Source organism: Corapipo altera, unplaced genomic scaffold, assembly GCF_003945725.1.
Source record: "Corapipo altera isolate COAL_440 unplaced genomic scaffold, ASM394572v1 24, whole genome shotgun sequence".
NCBI classification, from domain to species: Eukaryota; Metazoa; Chordata; class Aves; order Passeriformes; family Pipridae; genus Corapipo; species Corapipo altera.
Window position 1 is genome coordinate 3258703 of NW_020884903.1, and position 25053 is coordinate 3283755.

General features: G+C 37.4%; 1 protein-coding gene across 2 annotated transcripts in view; it reads right to left on the bottom strand.

Moving 5' to 3' along the window:
* PIEZO2 (piezo type mechanosensitive ion channel component 2) overlaps window positions 1-25053 on the bottom strand; it is a 297287-nt gene that overhangs the window by 19363 nt on the left and 252871 nt on the right. For both annotated transcript variants that reach the window (XM_027650978.1, XM_027650979.1), the window contains 7 exons: window positions 23562-23665; window positions 19267-19375; window positions 17511-17579; window positions 13989-14155; window positions 11152-11327; window positions 2027-2416; window positions 475-733 (listed from right to left, as the gene is read on the bottom strand). In XM_027650978.1, coding sequence (XP_027506779.1) covers window positions 475-733; window positions 2027-2416; window positions 11152-11327; window positions 13989-14155; window positions 17511-17579; window positions 19267-19375; window positions 23562-23665 — 1274 coding nt within the window. The remainder of the gene's footprint in view (window positions 1-474; window positions 734-2026; window positions 2417-11151; window positions 11328-13988; window positions 14156-17510; window positions 17580-19266; window positions 19376-23561; window positions 23666-25053) is intronic.

Consider the following 25053-nt stretch of genomic DNA (forward strand, 5'->3'; position numbering starts at 1 on the left):
ACGTCAGATATAATAGCCGCGGGACATTAAGAGGAGAGAAATATGACTATTCTGTCAGTTTTATGAGAAGATAAACAAGCATATTCATTGCCAGAGAGGAATAACACTACACATTTCTTCAGTAATAAAGTCAATCAACATTCACCAACAGATGATGCTCAGTGGTACTTGACATACCACAAGCAGCGATTACTGTCTCTTGATTAATAATTACAGAGTAGCTGCTTGCAAATGGTCTGTTCTTGTGATAACTGCATTTTGTGCCAGGAAGGATATTGCTCATTGCAATGAAAAAAATAACAAACAAGATCTTTCCATACCACAGAAATTGCTGGGGATGATAGTAAATATTTATATTAATATGAAGGGCCAGAGGTCCTTGACTCTAGAGATCAAAATCAGGAAATAGACCATGCAAGACTTAAAATTACCTTTTCTGTGTTAGACATGGGGTTGCAAAAAACAGCAGCATACCTCAGTATAGACAATGGCTGTCATCCAGAAACGTTTGCTTGGTCGAGGAACAGACAGCATGGCCCACAGGAATATAAGGATGGGAAGTACCAGGGTTATCATGGAGGCAGAGATCATGTGGTTAAGGATGATCACAAAATAGCACACCATTTCGGACCGGGCCACCAGCGTATTGTACAGGGCATAAATAAGGAGCAAGACTCGAGGCTGACCAACATAAAATTTCTCTGACTCCTCCAGCTCATCATCATGAAACATCCTGTGAGGATCAGAGTACCATAAATGAAATGAAAATGAACTTCGCAAGAGCTGCTTTTCAAATTGCAACTATTTTTCCTTTTGAAAAATATTAAATTCTGCTGCTTAGTTCAATGGAGGGATAAAAATAGAAAAAAGATTTAGTATTATAAACAAATAGCCTGATTCTAAGCTCAGAAAACAAGAATTTCTGGCAAAATAACTAAAAACACTGTTCTTCAGCTTTTAAATTTACGCAGGGTGTCGGCCTGGCTTAAGAACTTCTACAAACACCACTTCCCTACAACATGTCTCATGCAAATCACACCATACTGGTGTGAATTCCTATCTGATTTAACAACACAGATAGGAATTTGCAAAGAAAACAGAGGTACCTCATGAGACCTATGTTATGAATAGTCCCGGGACATAAGATCAGAACATAATATATATCCTTGAGCATTAGGTATGTCCAATCTTTACAGACTTAAATAAATATAAAAAGCAGTGACTTTCATACACATTCATAATTCTCTCTGCTTTTCATAAAGAGTGTCCTGGTCTGAGAATAGATTTTACTGAAAAGCAAAAATTACTATGGAAAACCAGAAGACAAGACACTGCATCTGACAAAGTCAGATCTACATATCCTCCCTCTCCAGATGCAGTCTGGAGAGACATTTCTATGGTTTAAGATTTTGTCCCTGCATTTGGGGAAGCTCTCCCCATCTGAGTCAGGTCAGAAAGTAGATGAAGAAGTGCAACGGCACCATCCCCACCTCAGTGCTGGTTGTGCTACTGAGCACAGTGTCTAACAGGCAAAGAGAGGAACTTATGAAAGTACTTAGCAAGGTGGTCTCTCTACACAGGTCTCAGCTCTGGCTTTCAAAGAAACTGCCGAAGGCCAGTTTGCCTTATAGTAATCAAAAATAATTAAAGGAGAATTTTTCCCCAGATAGTCCTGGAGGAAACTCACTTGAAATCACAGCTTCCTGGAGAAGAGAAGCCTTCTCCACAATAAATTCTTAGAAAAGCCCTTGACCCCATGATAATTGCAGCACAGAAATTCGGTGCTAATTGGAACAATTAAATATGGTATCTAGGGAGAAAGCAGAGATTCCTTCTGAGATGAATTTGAATAATTTAAAAAGCAGTAATTAGAAAAACTGCACAGGAAATGAGCTTCTTCCCTTAAACCAAACTTAGAACATGGTCTGTATCAGAAACTGCAAGCTAGTTCTGAGACAAAAAAACAAAGTAATGACAAAACTTTACACATTGTGACCAACAATCTTTCCTTTTCATAAGGTCTTACTTGTTCAGAAGCAGCTCGCTAGCTGTTAGCTCATGTGTCAGTGGGGGGAGAATGGTATCAAGTTTGTCCGTCCGGCTGTCATCTGGGCTCACCATCATGAGACTCTTACCAGCTGAGTCATCTGGGGACCCAAAGGGAAGATGTTCAAAGCTGACAGCTTTGCTATAGGAAGGTGGAGCTTCTGCATTACTATCCACCGTGGAGTACAATGGCACATCGGTATCAGGAGTGTAGGCAGCTCCTTCTGAATCTAGGCTATAATCTTCTACCTCTTCTTCCTCCAACTTTGATGCAGAATGAGCTCCTTCCTCTTCATGCTCCCCTTCTACCTCCTCAATGGTTTCTGTTGTTCCCTGACGAGAATAGAGCATGGTGACCTGCGTAGGTTCACTGTCGGAGATGGATGAAGAGAGTGAGCTGCGGTTTACAAGACTCACAACTAAGCAAAATTTGTTAATTGTACCTTTATGCAGACAGCTGAGAAACCCCATTGCATTCCCAGGCCTTCAAAGTTCATATGATCTGATAGAAAAGATATCATCATGATCTCCTCTTACACAGATGCAACATCTGGGTCCATCTGCTCCCTGAATGACATCCCACTGAACTCAACAGTGATTCATTATGTTTTCACAGCAGTAAAGGGCAAATAAAAAGAGAAGCTACACTAACTTTCTGAAAGTAGTTCAAACGCTTTCTGACCAGTCAAGACTTGCTATTACATCTATTTAAGGCATGCTCCATGGTGAATGATAGGCAGCCATGGGGTTCCTTCTACACATGGTGCTTTTAACAACCCCTGTATGGGTGTTGTATGCGACTGGAACATGAGCTGAACACACACATACCAACTCTAATTTCAAATAAAAGAACATGTAAATTGCTGACATGAAGAAATACAACCTGGATTACCAAACTGTTCCAGTAACAGGGTATCTTGCTTACCTTTAGATTGTTCTATGTTCTTCAATAAAGTCTTCATTTTTTACTTTATTTGCCTGCTTTACTTCTGCATGTACCTATTTTCCTTTTCAACTGTCCTTATTCACTCTGATCAGTTTTCTGCTTGATTCACCTTCCTTATTCTTGGCTTTGCATAGGATCATAGAATGGTTTGGGTTGGAAAGGACCTTAAAGATTATCTAGTTCCAATCCACCTGCCATGGGCAGGAAGACCTTTCACCAGACTAGGTTGCTCAAAATGCCATCCAACCTGGCCTTGAACACTTCCAGGAATGCAACATCCACAACTTCTCTGGGCAACCTGTTCCAGTGTCTCACCACCCTCTGAGTGAAGAATTTCTTCCTAATATATAATCTAAACTTGCTCACTTTTAGTGTAAAGCCATTACCCTTTGTCCCGACACTCCATACCCTTGTAAAAAATCCCTCGCTATCTCTCTTTTAGACATCCTTTAGGTTCTTGAAGGTTGCTATGTGGTGTTCCTGAAGGCTTCTCTTCTCCAGGCTGAACAGCCTGAGATACCTCAATCCGTCTCCATAGGAGAGGTGCTGCAGCCCTCCGACCATCTTTGTGGCCCTCCTCTGAACTCACTCCAACAGGTCTATCTCCTTCTTATGTTGGTTGTCCCAGAGCTGAATGCAGTAGTCCATAATCACTTTCTCTCTTAATGCTCTGTGTACTGTAACAGTCTCAACTGTCGTAAATTCATGTAGCCTGATTAATCCAGACAGGAATCTGAATGTCATATTTGTTGGCTCTGCTTTTACCCTTTCCATCCCTCACAAGTATTTTTTCACCTCTCTCCTCAGACATCACTCTTTCTCTTTTTAGTCTCTATTCCAGTCCTTCTCCTTAGGTTAGACAACAGGTGTGTCTACAGGTTAGACAACTCAGTGTCTTTTGTTGGCTGCATGTCCTATGTTTTCACATAGCTCCTATGAAATGAGCAATATTTTCACCTAAAGCATAACCTTTTACAGAAAACTGGCACTGGCAAAGCCATCTGGCACTACCTTCTGCCAAAATTAAAAACTAAGTTCCATCTCTTTTCCTTTTACACTGCTTACAAACTTATTGTGGCTATGTTAGATCACTTTATTTGTAGCAGTATTTTAATTAGAACATGTAACACTTATGATGATGTGTGTTTTGAAGATTCACGGTAGCACTCATTCTGGTTAAAATGCACAAAATCATAAAAATCCTTAATTTCAAAACTGAATGACACCAAAAATTTGTAAACCACTTTCAACACTGAAAGGCAATGATGCAATACGCCATAAAATTTCATATTTATAATACTAGTTGAAATACTGCTTCCCAATGCCATCTCTGGTTTTTACCTGCTAAAAAGTGAGTGAAAACCTCTGAACAGTTGTCTTTTTCACTAGATATTAATATTATTCACTATCTTTTCACAGCTATTTTCCCATTCTTAATTCCAACACCTTACTCAGTGCTAAAGTAATCAAAACATATTTAGCAATCTTTCCTATATGGGGAAAACTAAAAATTGAAAAGCCAAGGCTATCTTAGTTTCTAAAATTAGACACTTATTTCCCTTTTTAGGATAACTCTGATTAGCTGAGAAACTTCCAGCTTCCAATTTAAGAACAAACATCAGCTCAGTAACTCTGAAAATCAGACACTTTCTTAGCTGATTAAATATAGACTTCAGCCTGTTTTTAGACAACCAGTGTAATGTAATCGAGCAACTTTAAAATTACATGAATTAAGGATGAAAAATAGAACAAAACAAAAAAGAGAATAAGAAGTGAAACAACAAATGAATCCTAGATTATGATCCTGACTTTGAATCTCAAAACCATGCCACAACACAGAAGGGAGTAAAGCTTCCATTAACCATGCAAACCACTCTGCACACCACGTATCTGCAAAAGCAAATTCTTGTACACTGCAGTAAGTATAATGGTATGGGTAAACGAGTGAACAAAGCATGCATGAGTTAAGCACCTTGACACTATACTGCCACTGTCAGCTGATGAGGAGGACATATCCATGCTCTGCATTTTACGAAGCCTAGGTCGAGCGCGCTCACTTGTTTTAGGAACAGTGTCTGGTCCATCTAAATCATCAAGGGTTGACTGCCTTGAGAACAGCATGGTTGCTTCAGTGTAGCAGCTAGCAGCGCAAACAGTTATAAAGACAGTGTTAAATACAAATGGTATTACACATGGTTCAGTAAACAAATATGCTAGCCATGCAGCAAAACACTGACACAGAGAGAAAAGGTTCAGAGAGAAGATAAGGATTTGTTTAGAGTCACCATGAAAACACATTTCTACGGTCAGCTTGCCTATGGTCAAATTCACATAGGGGCTACAGAAGGGTAACAACCATCTATTCATATTCAAGAAGATACGAAACCAACAGAGTGCTCTACATGCTTTCCAGGGCACAGACTCATATATGTGAGCAGGTCTTATTTTGTTTTTTTGCTCCTAAAATTTCCAAATTCCACAAGAGTGTTTTGGGAAGTGATCTCCTCTGTACGTATTCTATTTTATTAATGATATACTGTGCTGAACCTTTTCGTACAGGTACAAGACAATTTCCTAAAAGAGCCCTTAAAACTGAATAAGCTCATATTCCACAAATAGCAAAATAGCTGTCAGATATTGGGTAATCCTCTTTCCGAGCCAAAGAGCCAAATCAGATATGATACTTAGCCGGTAGATGCATGCCAAATACAACCTGCTCTGCATGAGATGGCTTTTATTTTGATATTTACTAGGAAGACCTGATGATTGTTTACAGAAGATTTAATTTATTTCAATCACAGCCTAAAGTATTTCAAAACTGGTAACATGCGCATCTTGAGATAAAGAACAGATATAAATAACCCTTATAAGTAAACCCTTATCTCCTTTCACTTATCAAATACAACAGGACACCAGAGACATACACCATACATTGAGCATTTATGTGTTACTGGAGAAAATAAGAATTGGATGAGTTATGAGAAAGAAAGTACATAATTAAATACAAGCATCTATAAATACAAGCATCTAACATAGCAACAGGAAAGAAGCAAATACCTTAATGACATATGGTAGGTAAGAGGATTATTTCTCCTGTAAAAATCTTTGAAAAACACAGATGTCTATGAAATGAGTTGAGTGACCTGGTGTTTTAATGCATGTAGTGACCCGCCTGAATCTCTCAAACAGAATGAGAGAAGAAGGAATCACAAAATGCAGGATTTATGCTCTACTCTTCTTCTTTTGAGTCCAGCGGTGTTACACCTGAGCAACAGCAGCAGCAGGGAATTTGCTTCTTTGGCAAGCATTATGTTTGTCCAGGGGCATGGAGAATTGGGAAAGAGGTCAGAAAGGAAGCACAATGATGTTTTCCATGTTACTTTGGTTTTGCTAGCTTGAAGTGAGGAAAAAAATCTCCTGGGCCTGAAGTGACAGTTTGCTATTATTGCCTTAAGGAAAATGCGGAGGAAACAGCAACATATGCGGAACAAAGAAGCAATTATTCTTAGGCCTACCCTCATTGATGACATTTTTTGACAGAATAGGCTGAGGCTGAAAGCATACCTTGGTCTTTGAACAGCAGAAAAGAATCACCAAGATACCAAAAGTACTGTGAAATATTTTCCTTAAGAACAGTCTTAATGGCAGGGGCACCTCTGTCCTGCCAGTTCACTTGGACAAGACCCTGTACGGGCCACTTCATTATTTCTGTGTGTGCACAAAGGCACACAGGGTCCTCCAGACAAAACCTGAAGGGCTGTCTGCAGGGTGCGTGGCTTTGATGAAGCAGAAAATGCTGCTTCCTATGCGAACAGGAGATCTGCTCTAGAGGTCTGATTCAGCAGCATGGGAATCGGTTGGAGCTGTTTTAGTAGCTTGGGAGGGTCTTGAGGGAGGACGTTTCCCTCTGCACATACACCTGTGGAATAAAGCCAGGCCACTGCTTTATCACTGAGGTTTTACTGCTAAAATATGGGGAGATGGCAGCAAGTAGACAATATAGTTTTGCATATTGCCTTTTGTCTATGTGCCACAATGTTATGCATGTGTTATTTTAGATCTCAAGGGCTGAGTTTATTCTTTTCAAGGGAAACACCTATTACTAAGGTGTTGAAGTATTTTAAATGCAGACATAGTTCAAAGGGAACTTTCCAAGAGCCTTAAGCAGAGCACCTGTTGAAATCAAAGTAGTACATGCCCGTTCATATATTTTCTATGGAAGAAATATATGCCAGCTGCCCTCCCAGACATGGAAGTCCTGACCTGGCTCCCAGAAAATCAAAGGAAAAATATCTAGTAATCCCAATGGATAAAAACAATGGCTTCAATGTTTGGTTTAAAACTGTTTTAAATGAAGAATGAATCATCAGAATAATTACTGACTGAGCAGCTGCTCTGTATCCTCGAATGTCATTTGTACGAGACAACACTTGCAGCACAGTCTGTATATTCTTTATGTACTTTAGGGACATGCTTCTGAACATGGAAGAACTGAGAACACCAGTAAAGTGTAGAGATTTACACTGGACAAAGCTAGTGTTGACTTAAGATATTGACTGTCATGTAAATTTGATTCAAGCATATCTTCCTGAATGACTTTTCAAATTCATGTTTTTGGAGATCTTGAAAAGCATTAACTTCTTGAAATCACTCAAGGACTAGGTATTTTAAATTGAATGTTCATTAAAAGCACTGAGTTCAAGCATTTTATATAAAGTTGATCAGATATTCAGTTCAGATGCGGATATATATAACAGAGAGATGTTTTTATCCTCAATGAGTGGGAAACTTCTAAGTTAATGACTTCCTTTTTGCTAAACAAATTTACCCTTCCCAAAGAGTTTATTAGCTTAAGGGTTGACTTACAAATTTTTCTGGTTTTTTTTGGTTTGTTTTTTTTTTCTTGTCCATGGGCTGTTTACTGAATGGCATTATCTGTTTTAACTACTACATTCCCCACACCTGCAAGTAAAAATCCCAAAAAATTACTAACATTCACAGTCCTAAACTGGACTTTGATCCAGCCCAAGTGGGGATTCTCCCTTCATCCTTTCTCCTGCATCGCTAGTCAAAAGTTACTTCTCCAGTACTCCCTGCCTCAAGCCTTACTGTGAGGGAAACATCAAAAAAAAGTGATGTTCACAAACACTCAGACTACACTTGTATATTTACTCTTACAGGAGGGTCAGAGGCTCCCACCTGCAGCTCCTATAAAAGTCTACACAAAGGCAGAGTTGGGAACTGAAAATGTTATCTGTGATGGACAAAAATGAATACAAACTGAACTGAATACAAACCCTTGGATATTGCAAAATCTGACTTAGGACCTGTGTCTAGCTGCTGCTACATAACAATAGGCAAAGTCCCAAACGGGCAGCCAACTAGGTTTAGTAAGTTCCCAATCACCTTACAGAAATTCATAAGTTGTTTAACCTAATAAGCAGTTCATCAGTCAAATGAAAACAATCTGCAGCAAATGCTCTATCATGCTACCTCCCAATCCCTTCTGGTGTATTCCTCAAATAGCCTGGTAAGGACCAACATCAATCTCTTCGCTTTCTGGCCCATGTGAACTTTGCACTTTGCCTTTAGGATACATAAAGAGAAACCAAACAAATGCTTTGTAAATACCTCATTTTACCTGTACCTACTCAGTGAAAAAATGACTGAGAATAAGTGAGAGCTCTAGTAAAAGAGAAAACCCCACAAAGGATACTATGCAAATGTCCTTTTAGAACTTTATGTAGGGTAAGAACAACATCCCTGGATTAGACTTATGACGGTCAGCTCTGAACGTCACAAGAAATTTACAGTTCCTGCAACTGATCATAGATATGCAGTGTTTAGAGCACTGAGCAGATACCTACAGCAATTTCTGTCCCGAGTAGTAAGGATTATGTCTTATTATAATGGAATAGCTTCTGTGCTTCAGCATTCCTGTGAACTTCTGGATGTGCTTACCTTACTCATGGACCTAATGTCCACTACAGAATTTTGTGTAATACAACCAAAGGATAAATGGAACAGAAACACTCTTCCCCTTTCCAAAAGTTTTACACTGCAATCTAAGATCCCCAATCACAGGGAATCTTTAGATTTAATTAGTCACTTCTACATTTACTGGAAATCATTACTTTGAAATATAACATGCCATGTTCTCTTGTTTGATAATTCAAAAAAATATTACTCAATAAACTCACATGAAGTTTTAAACATTTCACATTTCTAAAAAAGGTCAAAAGCACTTCTGTAATCCCTGAAAGAGATATACAAGTGTGCCACAATAAACAGATGGCATTACCATTCAATCAACAGACTTGTTATTGGTTCCTCTATTATTACAGCAGACATCCACAATTTGTAAATACTCAGTACAAGAATATTTGATTGTTCATTACCAGAAAGAGAATTTGAGATTAGAGAAATCAGTTCTCATACTGCCTTTGCTATTCCTTTGTTGATAAATTCTATGACTTCTTCTAAGGAAACGGAGATGACAGCAACACATGTTAAAAATTTAACTTTTTCTGTTGCAAAGTAGAACCACAGAATCACTGAATTCTCTGAGTTTGAAAAGAGATCTTAAATATGTAAAAGTGTGCTCAAAGTAGGGTGAAAAATGGGTGGTTATTCTGAAAAAAAAGGCATAAGTGGAGCTCAACACTGGATACAATCTCGTTGAAGAAGTAAAATCTATATATGAAAATTACAAGATTTGTTTTTCCTTTTTATAATTAATTTTGGAATTGGCTTCCCTTTGTTTATAGTTAAAGTTCGTGATAAACATGATTGTATAATAATGATAACTTCTTCTATCTATGGTAAACAGTGTGACCAAAAACTACATAATGAAAGCAGGACTGATATTACTGTTTATTCTTTAGGTGAGACTGAACTTTGTGGAGTTATAACCTGCCCTGCAAATATCCAAGTGGTTCCAAGAGAGCTGGTTAATAGAATTTGATTTTATACTTTTTCTCACATCATTTGACTCTTGTAAAACTTTGAGACAAAATACAAAGTTTGCTTAGTTGGGTAACTAGCCACTGAGAAAGATTTGCTCAGATTTGATGTTTTTACTGGCGTGAAACTCTCAAAGTCCAGTGCTTACCCTGGGGAGAAATTTGTGGATATTTTGTTGAAGCATAGTACTCATAGACACTCTCTTAAACTTGCTTTTCAATAATATCAAAGGAAGACAAGCCCTCATTATTTTCAGTCTGCTGACATCTACCCATATGTCATTAGTAACAGCTAAGCATAATTTACTGTACACAGAAGGTTCTGGGTTTGCTGGTAGTATCAAACACAATATGATACTGCCCACTTCAGAGAAAAACAGGAGACAGTGGAAGGCAATGGATTATAAAACAGTTGGATTTCCAAAGCCCTCCTTTCTCCCCCTCATGTTGGACAATTTCTGCAGTATTTTAAAAGTCAAGAACACCAGGGACAAGGTGGGAAAAGGCCGCCTCTGTAAAAGAAAGTGCATGTGTGTGCCTCTGTGTTCATGAAGCAGCAGGAGCATGCAGTAATTTTGGCAAGGGACTTGATGGCATCTGTTTTCAAAAAGGAATGACGATAGTGGTTTTCCTGAACTAGTATGGGTGTTTGATTAACAAATGTGTAGCTCTGTTGAACTGTAATCATAGCAGTTAGGAAATCAGGCTCTTAAAACATTTTTTGCCCTGTGGATATGAGAGGGGGGTTTTGTCCTCCCAAAGGCAGAATCTCTTTCGATGTAAAGCCTTTTTTGATTTGAGGGCAACAGACAACAATTTATTTTACAAAGACAAAACATTCACAATGAATGATCATTCCCCAGACTACTTGCCTGAATTCCTAAACCACTATCCAAGAAGCAACCTCAGCTTATTTTCCATTACTTTTCACGAGAACAGAACCCCTGCCAATGATTCCTTATTGTAGGGGGAACAAAAAGGAGTGGGGTAGTCATGCAGTGAAAAAGTATTCGAGCTAACAACTGAGTCCACCACTATAAAGGAATAATAACATATAGCAGTTTTCACTATTAAAATGGAAAAATCAAACCAAGAATTCAACATTGATCAGAAAGTTCATCAGTACTTAGATGTTATCTAGTATTAGGTCTACTGCATGAACCTGCTATCTTTCACAAAATAAAATTAAATCAATACCTGGAGATACTGTCACGAGAAGCTGCTGAATCTAAGCTATCCATTCTTTCAGATGCTTGCAAACCAGAAGCTTGACTGGGATTTTTATCAATTGAGTCCAGTCCTGACTCCTCAGAAAGTTTCATCATGTGGTTCTGGTAATACAAATGGATGCTCTCCCGTGTTGGAACATTTCCCTGCGGAAGAGAGTAGAAGTAGATGTACATTGCAGGGGGGAAGTGTATTCTTCAAGAAATTAGTTTCTTCTGTCATTTGGCAAGGAACAGATTAAGGACTGCGCAAACAGCTGCCTAGTAAATAATAACTCCCATTTGTAGTTCCTTTTCAGAGTGCAAGTCAGATTCTGACTTAAAGTACCATGGCACGAAGTGTTTGGTTTTCAGGCAAAACTGGAGCAACCCACGTGGTTTCGCTATATATAGCCACCACAACTACAGATTATTCAGCATGAGAATGAGGTATGGACTGAGACCATGACTCAGTTTGTACTCCAGCAACTTTTGAGGTATCTCTTTTAGATAGCTTCAATGACTCTTAAGAAAAATCATACGTCTTATTAGTGTCCAGTAGCAGTATTTTTAAACAGAAAAAAAATTGAATAGGTCATGTACAGATCGATCTAGATTTTCATTAGTGTCCTAAGATCAGAATTTGTTCAGGAATTATGGACACAGCTGAGAAACCATGAAAAATACACCAAACACTACTCTTTCTCTGTGATTTCACAAGTTCATGAAAAGATGGTTTTATTAACTGTCAGCCCAGATCTGGGCACAGAATCAAGTCTTTCTGGCTATGATATTGCAATCAGAATTCTAAAGGTGTGCCATAAGAATAAAACCGACAATTTTACAGACTGTTCCTTAGGCAGAAACACATCCAACTCATTCCACTCGCAGTTGCATTGACTGCAGATGATATACTGACAGGGAAGATTGCTATTCTTGAACAGTCATTTTTCTGACTTATAATGAAGCCTTATGCAAGGATTTTTTCCAGCTAAAATAATAAAAGTAGTCTAAAATAGCCCGTATTTCCTTTACTAATATTATTTCTATTATTTCAACTCTGGTCCTTTACAATGACTCAAAACTACAATATTCAAAATCTGATGTTTTGTGGAAAAAAAATTAAATCTTAAGAACAAAACCTGACACCCAGGTTTTTAATTAGGTTTGTTTGTATACAAGCTGTGTTGCTTCTGCAATGATAAATGTTTGTGCCATTATGACAGCCTGACTTGAAACTATGTCACAGGTTACATTCTAGCTCCACAGCAGGCCTGGGATAAAGGATAAGAGTTGTGACAGGAAAAGGGCCTCACAACTGATGGAGGACTCAATTTCAGGTTCTTCTGCAGCTGGAAGAGATACCAAAGGAATTAACACATCAGATTAACTGACCCCAACTCTACATTGGACAAAGAAACATGTCACCATGAGGGCTGCAGTGAGAGCCTCCTTTGTTGGGCAGCAATGACAGTCATGTGTCTGCTACAGAGACTTAGTGATGCTACAGAAGGGCCCCTAGTATCAGAAGATTTAGGATTGAAGTAGGATATACCAGCCTGTGCAAGGACATATGGGCTCTATTTTAATCAAAGTAGCATCCTACTAACATGTAATTGAAATACATAAATAAATACTAAGCCTACTGGGAACAAAGCATAGGAAAAACTCAGAAAGTTGAGGTGAGAAGTAGTAAAGAACAATTAAAATAAGGTCTCAAATAAGTAATGGTCAGAGAAAGGCAGTTAGCCTGGCTTCTGCACAAATTTTAAAACTGTAAGGATCAGGGGCAGTGAGAAGGAATCATATTGTGCCATCACACATTGACAGTGGCTGGGCAATAGAAGGCTTTATTGAGGTCAAGAGTAATAATGTGTTGTTGACCTTTTTGACTAATTGATCCCTGAGAGAGTCTTCAGCTTTTAACAAAAACTAGAAAGAACTAAAAATGCCAGATTTCCAAGAAATAGTTGGGTAGCTAGTGACATATATAAAAATAGCAGTGCTTAAAATGAGAGCTTTATCCAACTTCAAGGTATCATCTACTTATACCTGGAAGATCCAAATACATTTCTAGTTACACTAGCAGCATTAATCTTTGATAATAATGGGCTTTGCTAATGCACAGCTAGCTTGTGAAGGACCACATAACTTCATCATGATTGAAGAAATTTATGCCTATATGTTGTCATTCATTTCTAATGCAAGTTGGTCTACAAAAAGACTGAAATACATGGACTGAGATAGTTTTTGAGCTGTTTAAAATGCCATGCCTTTTCCTCCCTTCTTGAATTTATTTTTTCCCCTCACTATGTCACAGAAGTGTTTCAGACAACATCTTATATCAACCTCTCAAAGAATTACTTTTCCAATAATTTCTTTTGTGTCCAGATAATAAATAAAATAATTTATTATGTATATATTTAATACAGCAAGCAGTAAAATGTAGGGGGTGTGTTTTAGTGATGCTGGAAGGGGCATCCCGGGAAATGAAGTCCCTAGTGTACTCCAACACACATGGGCACTGGGGTACCACATGGTGAGTGGTTAAGAGAATCACGTATTGTTTTAAAGTGCATAGAAAAAGTGTTGTTTGCTTCCAGTAAACAGATTTGGTTGTTTGGACCCTCAACTAACCGGGTCATGTGGTTTATTATTTATTATATTAATAAATGCCACAGTAAAAGAGTCCAGACATATTTTTAAAATGCATGTATAAGTGAGATTTTTATAATTTTACTCCTTACTACGGTGATCTGAAAAGACAACCTTTCACTTTTCACCAAGCTGGAAATGGCATTAGTAGACAAAATAGACCAAAGGTGTTACCTTCTTAATCTCCCTGGTCAGCATACAGCGCTCAATTCTTAGCACAGTGGAGATATCGATGTGTTCTCTTGAGATGGAATTAAGCCAAGCTGTAAAACTGTCTAGTGTTGCTAGGAAAAGGACCCAAGTAAACTTCAAGATATTAAATATCCTCTTGATGATGTTATCTAAGGGAGAGAAAAAGCAACAGAGAGTTAATGAACACAAATATCTTTTATTGTACTTTTGCCTGGAGTTAGATTCATTTTTCCTTCATTGTCTAATAATAACAATCCAGTCTGTGAGACCCTGTCATACTAAGGAATCTCTGAAGATGGCTAGAGGCCTTTTGGCTGTCTGGACCATTTTCTGACTGTATGCCTAGGCTTATCATCTGGAATCCCTTTTCCACCCTTTAAGTCCTTGATCCTCCAATCATTAGTCATACTAACAGTCCCTGATTTTAGAGACACAGTATGCACAGGTCTGTAAAATGAAACCCAAGGACTTGAGCATCTCCTGAGAGTATTCAACATCCCCAAGTCCTGTGATCTGAAAAACTGCTCAGCCAGTCTGTTGAGTCAGACCTCTTAACTGTGTGTTTACTTGTGTGTGTTTCTTTCTGCACAAACTTGGCCTTTTGTGCTTGAACCTTGCTTAGCTGAGTTTTAAAGTCTAACCTGCCTAAACAGTCTTTTAATCTCTCCCAGTTTTCCAGCCTCCTAAACACACATCTTTGTATTTACTGTTTTCAAAGCCTCTGATCTCAGGTCAACTAGAACAACTAGGAAAAATAATAATTTATAAAACTTTATTTTTGCACCATTTTGGCAAAACAGTACACTTTCCCATGAATAAGGCTTATGGGTTTATAAAAACAATAGTAGCTTTATTTTGCTCAACACATCTGTCTCAAGTTAATTTCTCATTTCAGTAGTTCAGTCAGCATTAGTAACTGCATTTCTCATCCAAAAAGCAGCACTTTCAACTTATTTTTCTTCCACTCACAACCATACACACCACACTACAGTTCTCATATAGTGTTGCAAGTGTTCAAAGCCATGTTGGATGGGGCTCTGAGCAACCCGGTCTAGTGGGAGGTGTCCCTGCCCATAGCGGGGGGGTTGGAACTAGATGATCTTTACGGTCTCTTCCAACCCAAAGCATTCTATGATTCCATGAATCTACGAAATACTAAAAAAATTCTTTCCAACTAGCCAGTTTCAGAGCTAGTTGTCCCTGCTAGGTTCCAAAGCCCAGAGCACCAGTATAACGACGAATTTTAGATTAACCAGCCTAAGAAACAGTAGAAAACTGTCAATAATCTGCCATGCAGCGACAAAATATTTGATGTAGATACTAAGGAGCCAATTTGTGTGCTAAAGCATGACCCTTCCAACAACCTCAGTTTGTTGCTGTACCACAAGATGGCACGCAAAACTCTACGGAGCTCACATTCACTCCTTACAAAGACTGCAAAGGTGAAGCTATAATAAAGCAAAAGATTTCCTGAAGAGGAACATGCACATGTCTGTGGGTGTGCAGGCAGGGTTGTATGCACATATATGTGTAGACAAAATGAAGAAAAAAATCATTAGTGGTACGTTCCTGAAAAGCGGATGCTGAAATGGTAGTTTGCACCATTTTTCTGAGCAATGCCACTGAATTGGTGTGCTGCACACAAACATAAGAGCATTTAGCCCCTTCTCTTGGTCATATCATTAACTAATGATATTTTGCCCTTTTTTTTCAGGCCTTTTCTATGTAGTTTAAAATTGCAGCTATTGTATGAGTTATCTACTTAAATTTTATTCATGCAACATGCAGGTCTTGAAGTTAAGGAAATCTCACCATTAGAAATTAAATGTAAAACTGTTTCTACTTCAAGGACCATTAATTTCCTTTGAATTGCTGATAATAGTATGAATAGGTGAAAAGAAAACAGCACTCATACACAAAAATATACAACATGTAAATATTCTTTTTTAACCCACAGTCTTCTTCTCTAATATATAGTTTCTCCTACTGATCTCAGGAGAAGTACAGCTCACAGGTTAAAATTTTCTTTACTGTTGACCATCACTGGCATGCCATAGTTTCACCATGGTGCCAACCATTTCCAGTCTAACCTGGAAGGTCATTTTCTCTCCGGGATAGAGGTGATTTAGCGTATATTTTTAATGACACTGTAGCTGTTTTGGCACCTTTGCTGTTCTCCAAAACTTTATAAAAATAATCTTTTGGGGATCAATTGCATCTAAACATCCTCAAAAAAGGAAACAAATATTTACTTTTGGCGGAGAAGGGTCAAATGCAGAGAAGGCTTCTCTCTGCCTGAGAGTGTCAGAAAGGAATCGATCTAAAGTTTATAATGATACTAATGATTCCTTACCAATTACTGTCTAATTTTTCTAACCATCTTCTTTAACATATTTTGCCTAGGAATGGTCAAAGTATTTGAACAAAAATATAAGGTGCCTTAAATTGATTATTTCTAATATATTTTTAAAACTCCTTCTTTTTCCCTAACTCCCATGTAGCACTAACAGTATATCCCTGGAGATGCATTTGAGTCATTAACTTCAATGTTTTAACACAGATAACTGTGTTGCCAGTAAGTAACAAATAAAAAAGCCCACCAAGCCCCATCCCATACCAATGCAACTCATTTATTTGAGACCATTGTCCTTGTGAGACAGAAATGACATTTCCCACATCCTTGTAACATCTTCTACCCTGTGACTCACTAAGGGACACAATTCTAACTGAAACTTTGTGAAAAAAATCTTAAATAGAGAAGAAAAATAGCTTTTAATGACAAAGTCGCACTCAAAGTAAGCCATGATGAAGACTTACTTAAGAGGAGAGTCCATTTTCTTCTTTTACTCCAGTTAGAAACAATGAGCCAAGCTTATGATTTATGATCTAATAAACTTCTTTGTAGGAAAACTTTCAATATAGGCAAGATCCTGTAAACTGCTGGCATTTCTTCTGTTATGTAGAACAGCCCTAAGTCTGATTATGAATAAGTATGTGTAAGATTGGGAAAATACAATTTTTTAGAGGTGACTATTGTACCTTGCTGAACAGGTAAGTACAAACAAAAGCATTATATTAACCTTGCTAAAACACACTGAAAAAAACCCACAAGACCTTTGTGCTAATAATAGCATTACAGACATTCAAAATCAATGGAGATTTTAACACAGACTTTATGTAATCATGTCTGGAACCTAAGCTTAAATTGTTCTAAAAGTAAAATACATAGGAAGTGATCAAGTCTGAGCTGGCAGACATATTTACTAATGTATGTGGAGAATGAGTGCAATAGCTAATAGCCCAGAACTAGACATTCCTATACCCAAGGCTTGTGAATCTTGCAGTTCAAAATCTGACAGTAGTTAGGGAGTTACCACTGCATTGGTTACAGTGGATTTTGTGGCTTTGGCACAAGGCTGGAGTCATTGCAATGCTCTCTCTGTGGTATGCCACTGGTCACAATTGCATCGTAACAGCAGAAGAACCCTTGTTCTGCCTTCATACCTGGTCCATCAGATTTCTTCTTGACAGGTTCCTCTTCACTATCTTCACAGTCAGCATCAGTGCCACCTCCTGCAAACAATAAGGGAAACAGTGAGTGTTACACCTATAGAAGGGACAATGTAAATGTAAATGCCATTCAAGCTAGAAAATGGTAGTTACCAAGCAGTAGTGATTGGTTCCTCACCTATCATCAGAATAGACAGCACATTTCCATTTCTAAAGGACTCAAGTGAGGGGTCAATCCTGTCAGGGAAGATTTAATGGATGACCATCCCTCTCTTGTAATTTGCAGCAGCATTTTCTTACTAGATAGGCTGTTGAGCAAGGTCATCTCTTGGTGTAAACTCAGATAATTTCTCAGTAACTCCTCAGCCACACTCAGCAGCCTCACCTTCTGCTGACTCATATTCAAGCTCACTTCTTCACCTGCTGCAAAGAGCATCCTGATTCAGTGCTCTGATCTTCTGCCTCTGACCCACCAAAACTGAAGGATTCGAATGGGACCTTTAGGTTTAAATGAAGCAGCAGAGTTGATTTGAAACTGCCATGTGCTTTTATTTAGGCCTGCAGCAACAAGAGTGATGTAGAATCGCAGAAATGAAGGGCAGACGACCTTCCTTCTATCTAATACCCAATAACTGCAGCTGCAGCTTCAGTGGCAGCAGCCCAGTTATAAAGCTCCTTCTTTTTTTGGGTGAAGATGCCAAAATGAGGAAAGGTCTGGCTGATTCAGCCTGTATTCCCTTCTTCCCCATCTATACTGACCAGAAAAGCTTTTGAATTTCTATTTTCTTGTTAAAAAAGGAGAAAAATATGAAGATATGTAAACCACCTATAAACTGATTTTTTTCAGAGGCACGAATGATTTAAAAGTGCCAGTAAAACCCTATTAACATTTGCATGTTTTCCTTTTGCTACGTACTGAATTCTCTCTGAATTTAGGGGTTCATGGATATTTGCATTCTTAATGAGTACATCATGGAGAGTGAAAAATATTTCTAGATATTCTTCCCCACATATCAATTCAGACTTCTTTAGGGAACAACATTTCTTCAGGAAATGTGGCCAAAAAAATAATGTGTGGCTATTTCATAGAATATTTCTTACAGCTCCACTTGAACTACAGCTCTTGAACTCCCTCATGAAACTGTTCTTCAACACCTTTCCCTCGAATACACATGAATTTACCATCAAAACAAGTGACTTTGACCAACTCTAGAAAAGTCTGGACAGAAAAGATAAAGAGTTAAAGCTTTTTATGAGGTGAGGGAGTTAAAGTGTAATGTCCTTGCTCTGCCTGTTTCTGGGCAAACACCTGGCATTTACACTCCTATATTCTGAAGTAATGCTGTTAACTACCAGGTTTTTGGCTTTATAAAGTTACATCTTCAAAGGGTTACGGCTTTCTATTGCAAGTACTCCCGCAAATGTTTTCATATAGCTAAAGTGTTCTGCAGTGTGTTGAATTTTCCTATTTACCAAAAGTTCTGGGCATGTGTCTTGCAACTCCATGGAAATACACAGATCTTGTCTTCTCCTTTATCTCCCTCAATGTGTATTATGCAGAACAGAAGGACATGGCTATGGCTGACCTTGTCGTGGGGTGGTGCAGGGAAAGACCACCAGCCAAAGTTAAACTCATTTTTCCAGTTCCTAATCAGAACTGAGAGCACTTGCCCCCTAAAGCTCAGCTGCCTTCCACTAGCAGGAACAGGTAATATTTAATATATTTTTTAAAATGCAAAAGACTACATACCATCCCCAGACCCCTTTCGCCTTCGTTTCTCTTTCCCAAAACTTTTCTTCTCTTTGCGCCTCTGTCGTAGAGCTGTTTTAGGGTCAGTAATCCAGGCCTGATAAACAAACTGGAGGGGAAAAACTCATTTATTTCAAGGTTCTTCACGTTCTGAGAGTAAGCCATAGAATAAGCCACAAGCAGCACTATATAATTCAAGTAAATGCATTCAGATCTGCAGAGGTAAGAAAATATTTTTAATCCCAAATCAAACAACTCCACTGCAGATCTGCTGAGTTTTCATGTGCTATTTTTGTAAGTATAAAACCAAATGTGAAAATATTTGTGGGTGAACCAAGTTTCATTAGAACCCACAGAAATTCACATTCTGAACTTTGGGACTTAATACCTTGTTGTGCATATGGGCTACCTCATCTGAATATCTCCATTTAATTCTGTATTCCTATTTTACCATTTTACAGGCAAGATGTAGAGTAATGGAAACTTTGAAAGTGCTGCAATCAACTAACTAAAGCATCAAAAGATGTAGAGATATCTCTGTAAAGGTATTGGTGTATTTTTCATAGTTAAGATATTTTTTTCCTCTCTGTAGATCCCAGTGGAATATTTATGGATTTGTTATCTATACAAAGTCCCAAACCTGGCAGTCAGGAATTCATCAAATTGCATTGATCTTGACAATGCCTGTCTTTGTTGCTTCAGATAAGTCACTTATGAATCCTTCTGCTGCGGGTTTTCCAGCCGTAAAAGGAAGACAGTAATACTTACCTATTTATCAAGGGGGATTTATGGGATCAAATTCTGCTCACAGCACTCACTCAGATCAACAGTCTGTTGACCTGTATGACTGCATGAAGTGTAAAATTGGCCCAAAATACTTATAAATGCTATACCAGTGGGAAAAAAATTAAAGTAAAAAAAGCTACTGAAAAGTAAGTTTTTAATAGTTCTGCTTAAGCTGTGAAGAAAGGCTACAGGAAAAAAAAAAGCAGTAAAGTTCATATTTTTTACTCCATATGTATGTAAATAACAGAAACTAAAGTAACTTTATCTTCTTCACAACTCTACAGGACAAAAGATGTTCTTTTTTTCATTTTATGGTTTTCATTGAAAAATGGTAGTCATCTTCAATTGGCACTGCATTGTCTTCTATTTCTAAGCAACACGGGCTGACAACAGAGACAGGGCAGGGCAGCACACAGATTCAGGCATGCAGCTGAAAAAGCACAGTAACAAACCAGCTCTATTAATTCACAAGACAAACATGCAGACAATGATAACGACATGTGTATCTCAGTGAAGCTGGAACTGCCCCTCACAGGACAGAATGGTAGAATTTCTATTTGGTTTATTTATAGTTTTAAAATTTTCCTATGCAAATTTCTTTGGAAGATAAAAGGCTTTTTTTTTTTTATGGTCAAACTGACATTAAATGAATGTAAAAGGGAAAAATACTTTTAACTTACTGAAAATTAGAGATTGTCAGCATCTCCTGTTGTAGTTAACTATGAAAGTGTACGCTAGCCACAGTTATAGTGTGAATGAAGAAATTAGAAGTAAAAGACAGACTAGGAAGGAGACAAAAAATTAGAATTAAGAGAAGGCATTTGATTTATAATTTTTTTAAGAGCAGACTGTGTGCATACAGTCAAGATTTTTACCACTGGACAACCTTTCAGTTCAGTATCTTTTAGGCTTTGGAGCTGGTATGCTCCATCTGTAACACACACTCTTTACAAATATCTGTTATGGAGTGTAAAATGATACATAGTGCTCAAAGGGAGGAAATGTTACATGTATTCAAGGAGGACAAGAGAGAAGAGGCACAAATCTTTTTTATGATGATAAACGGCAGAAAAGTAGAGAGCTAAAAAGGGGTTTGGAGCAGAATGTGTATTTTACAAACCTTTTACCAGCTTTCTGAGATCAATTACCACAGTGTCCATAAGATACATGCAAATTGATGTGACCATCTTGTATATCAGTATCAGAAGAAAATAAGAATTTGGGTCTGCATTTTCTCTCTGGTTACACTTAAAAAAAGATAGACCACTTTGCTTGTGTCTTGACCACTCCGAAATTATGAAATGTATTGCATTTATTAGGAACAAAGCTTTAACTGTCACTATGTTTTTTAAACATCCATATAAGAGGAAAAATGCAGATCAGGACATTACATCAGGAACTATGGGATGAGTCACATACTGAGCGTTTGCAAAATGTCAGGTACCTTTGCTGCTTTGATTAAATACTGAAGAATAGTTTTAGGTAGTTTAATGATAGACTTTGGCAAGGCTAAAATGGCTGAAGCAAATTTTCCAATAGCTCTCTATAAAGAAGGACAAAGCAAGAATGATTAGTAAAAAAGAAGAAAGTATTAATAAAAAGAATCTATTGAATTACTGTATGTAGATTATTAAGAACAAATTTACATTCATAAACTTTGATATGAACAAAAAATTATTTAGGATGTTCACATTAAAATTTCAATAAGACGAATTGTAACTGACTGAAGTCTCTAATATATGAAATCTCCAAGTCAACCCTTGAAGAGATTATTGCACACAATTTACACTGAAAGGAAAACCATAAATCATAAATAATTCTTTAACACAATCTACAACAACATTCACTTTCCTAGTATTTTTATTAAGACCATGGTGATGGAAGGTGAATAAGGTTCGTTGACCAAATGATGAACAAAGCAATTTTCTGCTCTATGCAAGTCTCTACCTATATAAAGCCACCAAACACCTTCATGTTGCACATATTGCACATATTACAGGCCACCTATGCATCTGACCAGAATTTTGAAATAATGAACAGATCCTTCATCCTCAAATTAATAGTTTCAGGACTGAGATGAAAAAAACCCCCAAATCTCAGAGTAAATGAAAGAATCTTGTTAGCTTCTGACCTCAAGTTCAGAACTCTTTAAAATTTCAGTGCTTGGCACCAGCACGTCTGAACAAAATGTTGTCACCAATTTTTAAAAAGTCAGCACAAAGAAGAATGCAAACTTTCCTCTATACCTGCATGAAACCCAGAAAGAAAAATGACCTAGAAATTCATGAGCCATTTCTATGGTCCAAGGTAAGTTAAATGCAAAATATTAAAAATATAGCATAAATAGTAGAAAATAAAACTTACTTATCACATTGCTTTGATCCAGATTTTTTTTGCCCTTATTGAGGTCAGAAAATCTTTTTCCCTGTCATGACCATGCAGGCAGCTTATCAAATGTAATCAACTGGTAATGTAATGTAGTGTAAGTATATAAAGAAGACACATTGTATTAATGAATTAAATAAAAAAAATCTTCTTATAATTCAGTAATGGTGTCTGGGAAGCTTTGTTTAAAAGTTTTTGCTTAAGGAATAAAAGAGCATGGAGGCAGTTTCCTGCTCTTGCTTGGGTTGAACTTTTAGTAACGTACCAGCTCTGCAGTGACATGAGCTTTCATCTGGATGGGAATACTACTCTGCAAAAAGCTACCTGTTCAGCCAAGCTTTTAAAGTTACAGATCCAAAAATGTTCTGTAGAGTTTCTGAAAATTCTTCCACAAGTAAAGCTTTAATATTATAAAGACAAAAGCAATCCTAGATTCATGAGAATTTCACTTACTTCTTCACCCAAGTTCTTCAGCTTAAGCCGCTGCATTCAGTATCTGGTACTGTCTAACACCAATCTATTGAGGAGCCCAGATAATAAACTGCAGATATCTTTCTAATATTACAATATCCTCTTACATCAATGCAGTCTGTCACTTAAAATGCAAATATATAAATTAACACTGTCTTGAAAAAGAAAGAAAGAAATTATGTATAATTTTAAATGTTAAGCTCTTTCTAACTCAAGGACATATTTCTCCTGCCCACTAGGATCAATAATATTTTTTTTTACTAAGTACGAATTCTTCTCCATGGAAAATTGCTTATTTTGGGGATCATTTCTTCAAGGAAGGATAACGTCTGCTTAAAACCAGTAAACCACCAGAGGCATTGTGTAGCAGCACCAGAGGCAATTGTCTTTATTGCTCTGATTCTTAACTTTTGTTTTTCTGTATTTTTGTTATCTTCGGGAATAAGTGAGTGAAGATATGACTCCACTATAGTTTCTGCAGGTATTTGGCAATGCTTAAAGTGGGCAAACTTGCATTTTAAGTTGGCAAGAAATGTGATTTCCAATACTTTTCAGGACTACTCTAGAGGTACTGGCAGCTTTAACATATGTGGCTGTGTTATGGGAAACCTACATTTTTTTCCAGATGTCAACTAAAAATTACCACAAAGTACCTGAAATGCGGATTTTTTTCGAGGCTCCTCCTCTTCCTTTTTCTCCTCTTCCTCTTCCTCTTCACTATCCGTCTCAAACAAATAATAATTTCCACTTCTGACCACTAAGTGAAACAAAATATCTTCTTATTTTTCTGAAAAGTTCTAGTCTCAACTCCCCCAAAACCTATGAACAGCCAGTCATTTAAAAATTCATAACTATGAGAGGTGAAAATAGAGAACAAGCGAGAGATGAAAAGGTCTCAGTCTATCTATTTGATGTTAGTTTGTGATATTTTGGGCATGAATAAGAACTATACAAGAATTAAGGAAAACATCACCATGAGAAGAAAATGTAAAGAAAAAGATTGAAGTATATTAAGTTACAAGGATTAAACTTTTTGGAAAAAAAATGGCAATTAAGTCTTAATTAATTGGGGACTGATGATCATCTGAGGGAGTAAAAGAAGCCCAGCAGGTAAGTAAATGAACTTACATGAACAGTACCACTGGACAAAAAATACAGAACTTCTCTTTAAAACACAGAGTCATCCTTTAAACTATGCAATGGGATGGTTAATACTTTCTTCAAACATTTAAGCTTTGATGAGGTAATGGAAAACCTTGGCTTGTTTAAAACAAATCACTTGAATTCTACTAACATGATTGCAAACAAGTTTCAATTTTTTGCCCATGGATTCAGAAAGATTCTGAAACCTTGATACAGTATAGATGCACAGTGATTAAGCTAGGCCTTATATCCTTGAACAGAAGCAGAAATTTTTATTTCTCAGATGGCAACAGGCCTACATGAATGAACAAGGGAAACAAAGGAAATCAAAAATAAGGTAATGAGCAAGAGAAAAATAAAAATCACAGCATTACATTCAGCAATGAAAACTGGTAAGTAATTTCCACATTTAAGCTGAAATATTTAAAGGAATGGTTACTTAGATGAAATCTGGATATATAAAGCAATACATATTTATATAAAATTATATTTAACCCTCATTATAGGTCTCTGGAAAAGTAACAATTGCTTTAATTCAATCATACCTTGACTTCTACACAGATCTTTCTACTGTAGAAACCTCAGAGTAAGTACACTGTGAAATTTGCCAGAACTCTTTGGATCATGACTTTGGCATCTAAAACTCCCTCTCAGAGGGAATTTTGTGCCTCATGTGCCTAGTTATGACTTTTAACTTCAATGATTGTTCTGCAGAGGGACAGAAAGTCCACTTCAGCAGTACTAATTGCTGCACTGAGGTGGTAAGAAAGTTTGGAAATTTCCTGCATGAAGCAAATGAATTATTCGGTACTCGGCCTTCCAAGAATGCCCATTTTAAATGCATTGGAGAGATGAAAGCATGTTAAGAGCCAGTAGTCTGCAGTTCTTTTTAATAAAAAAATATCCTGTAGTCAGCAAGAGAAATTGTCCACACAGAAGATCAGCTGGATAAGGTCTGATATCTAGGGTTGTCTACTTTACTGCACTGCAGTTTTTTAAAGG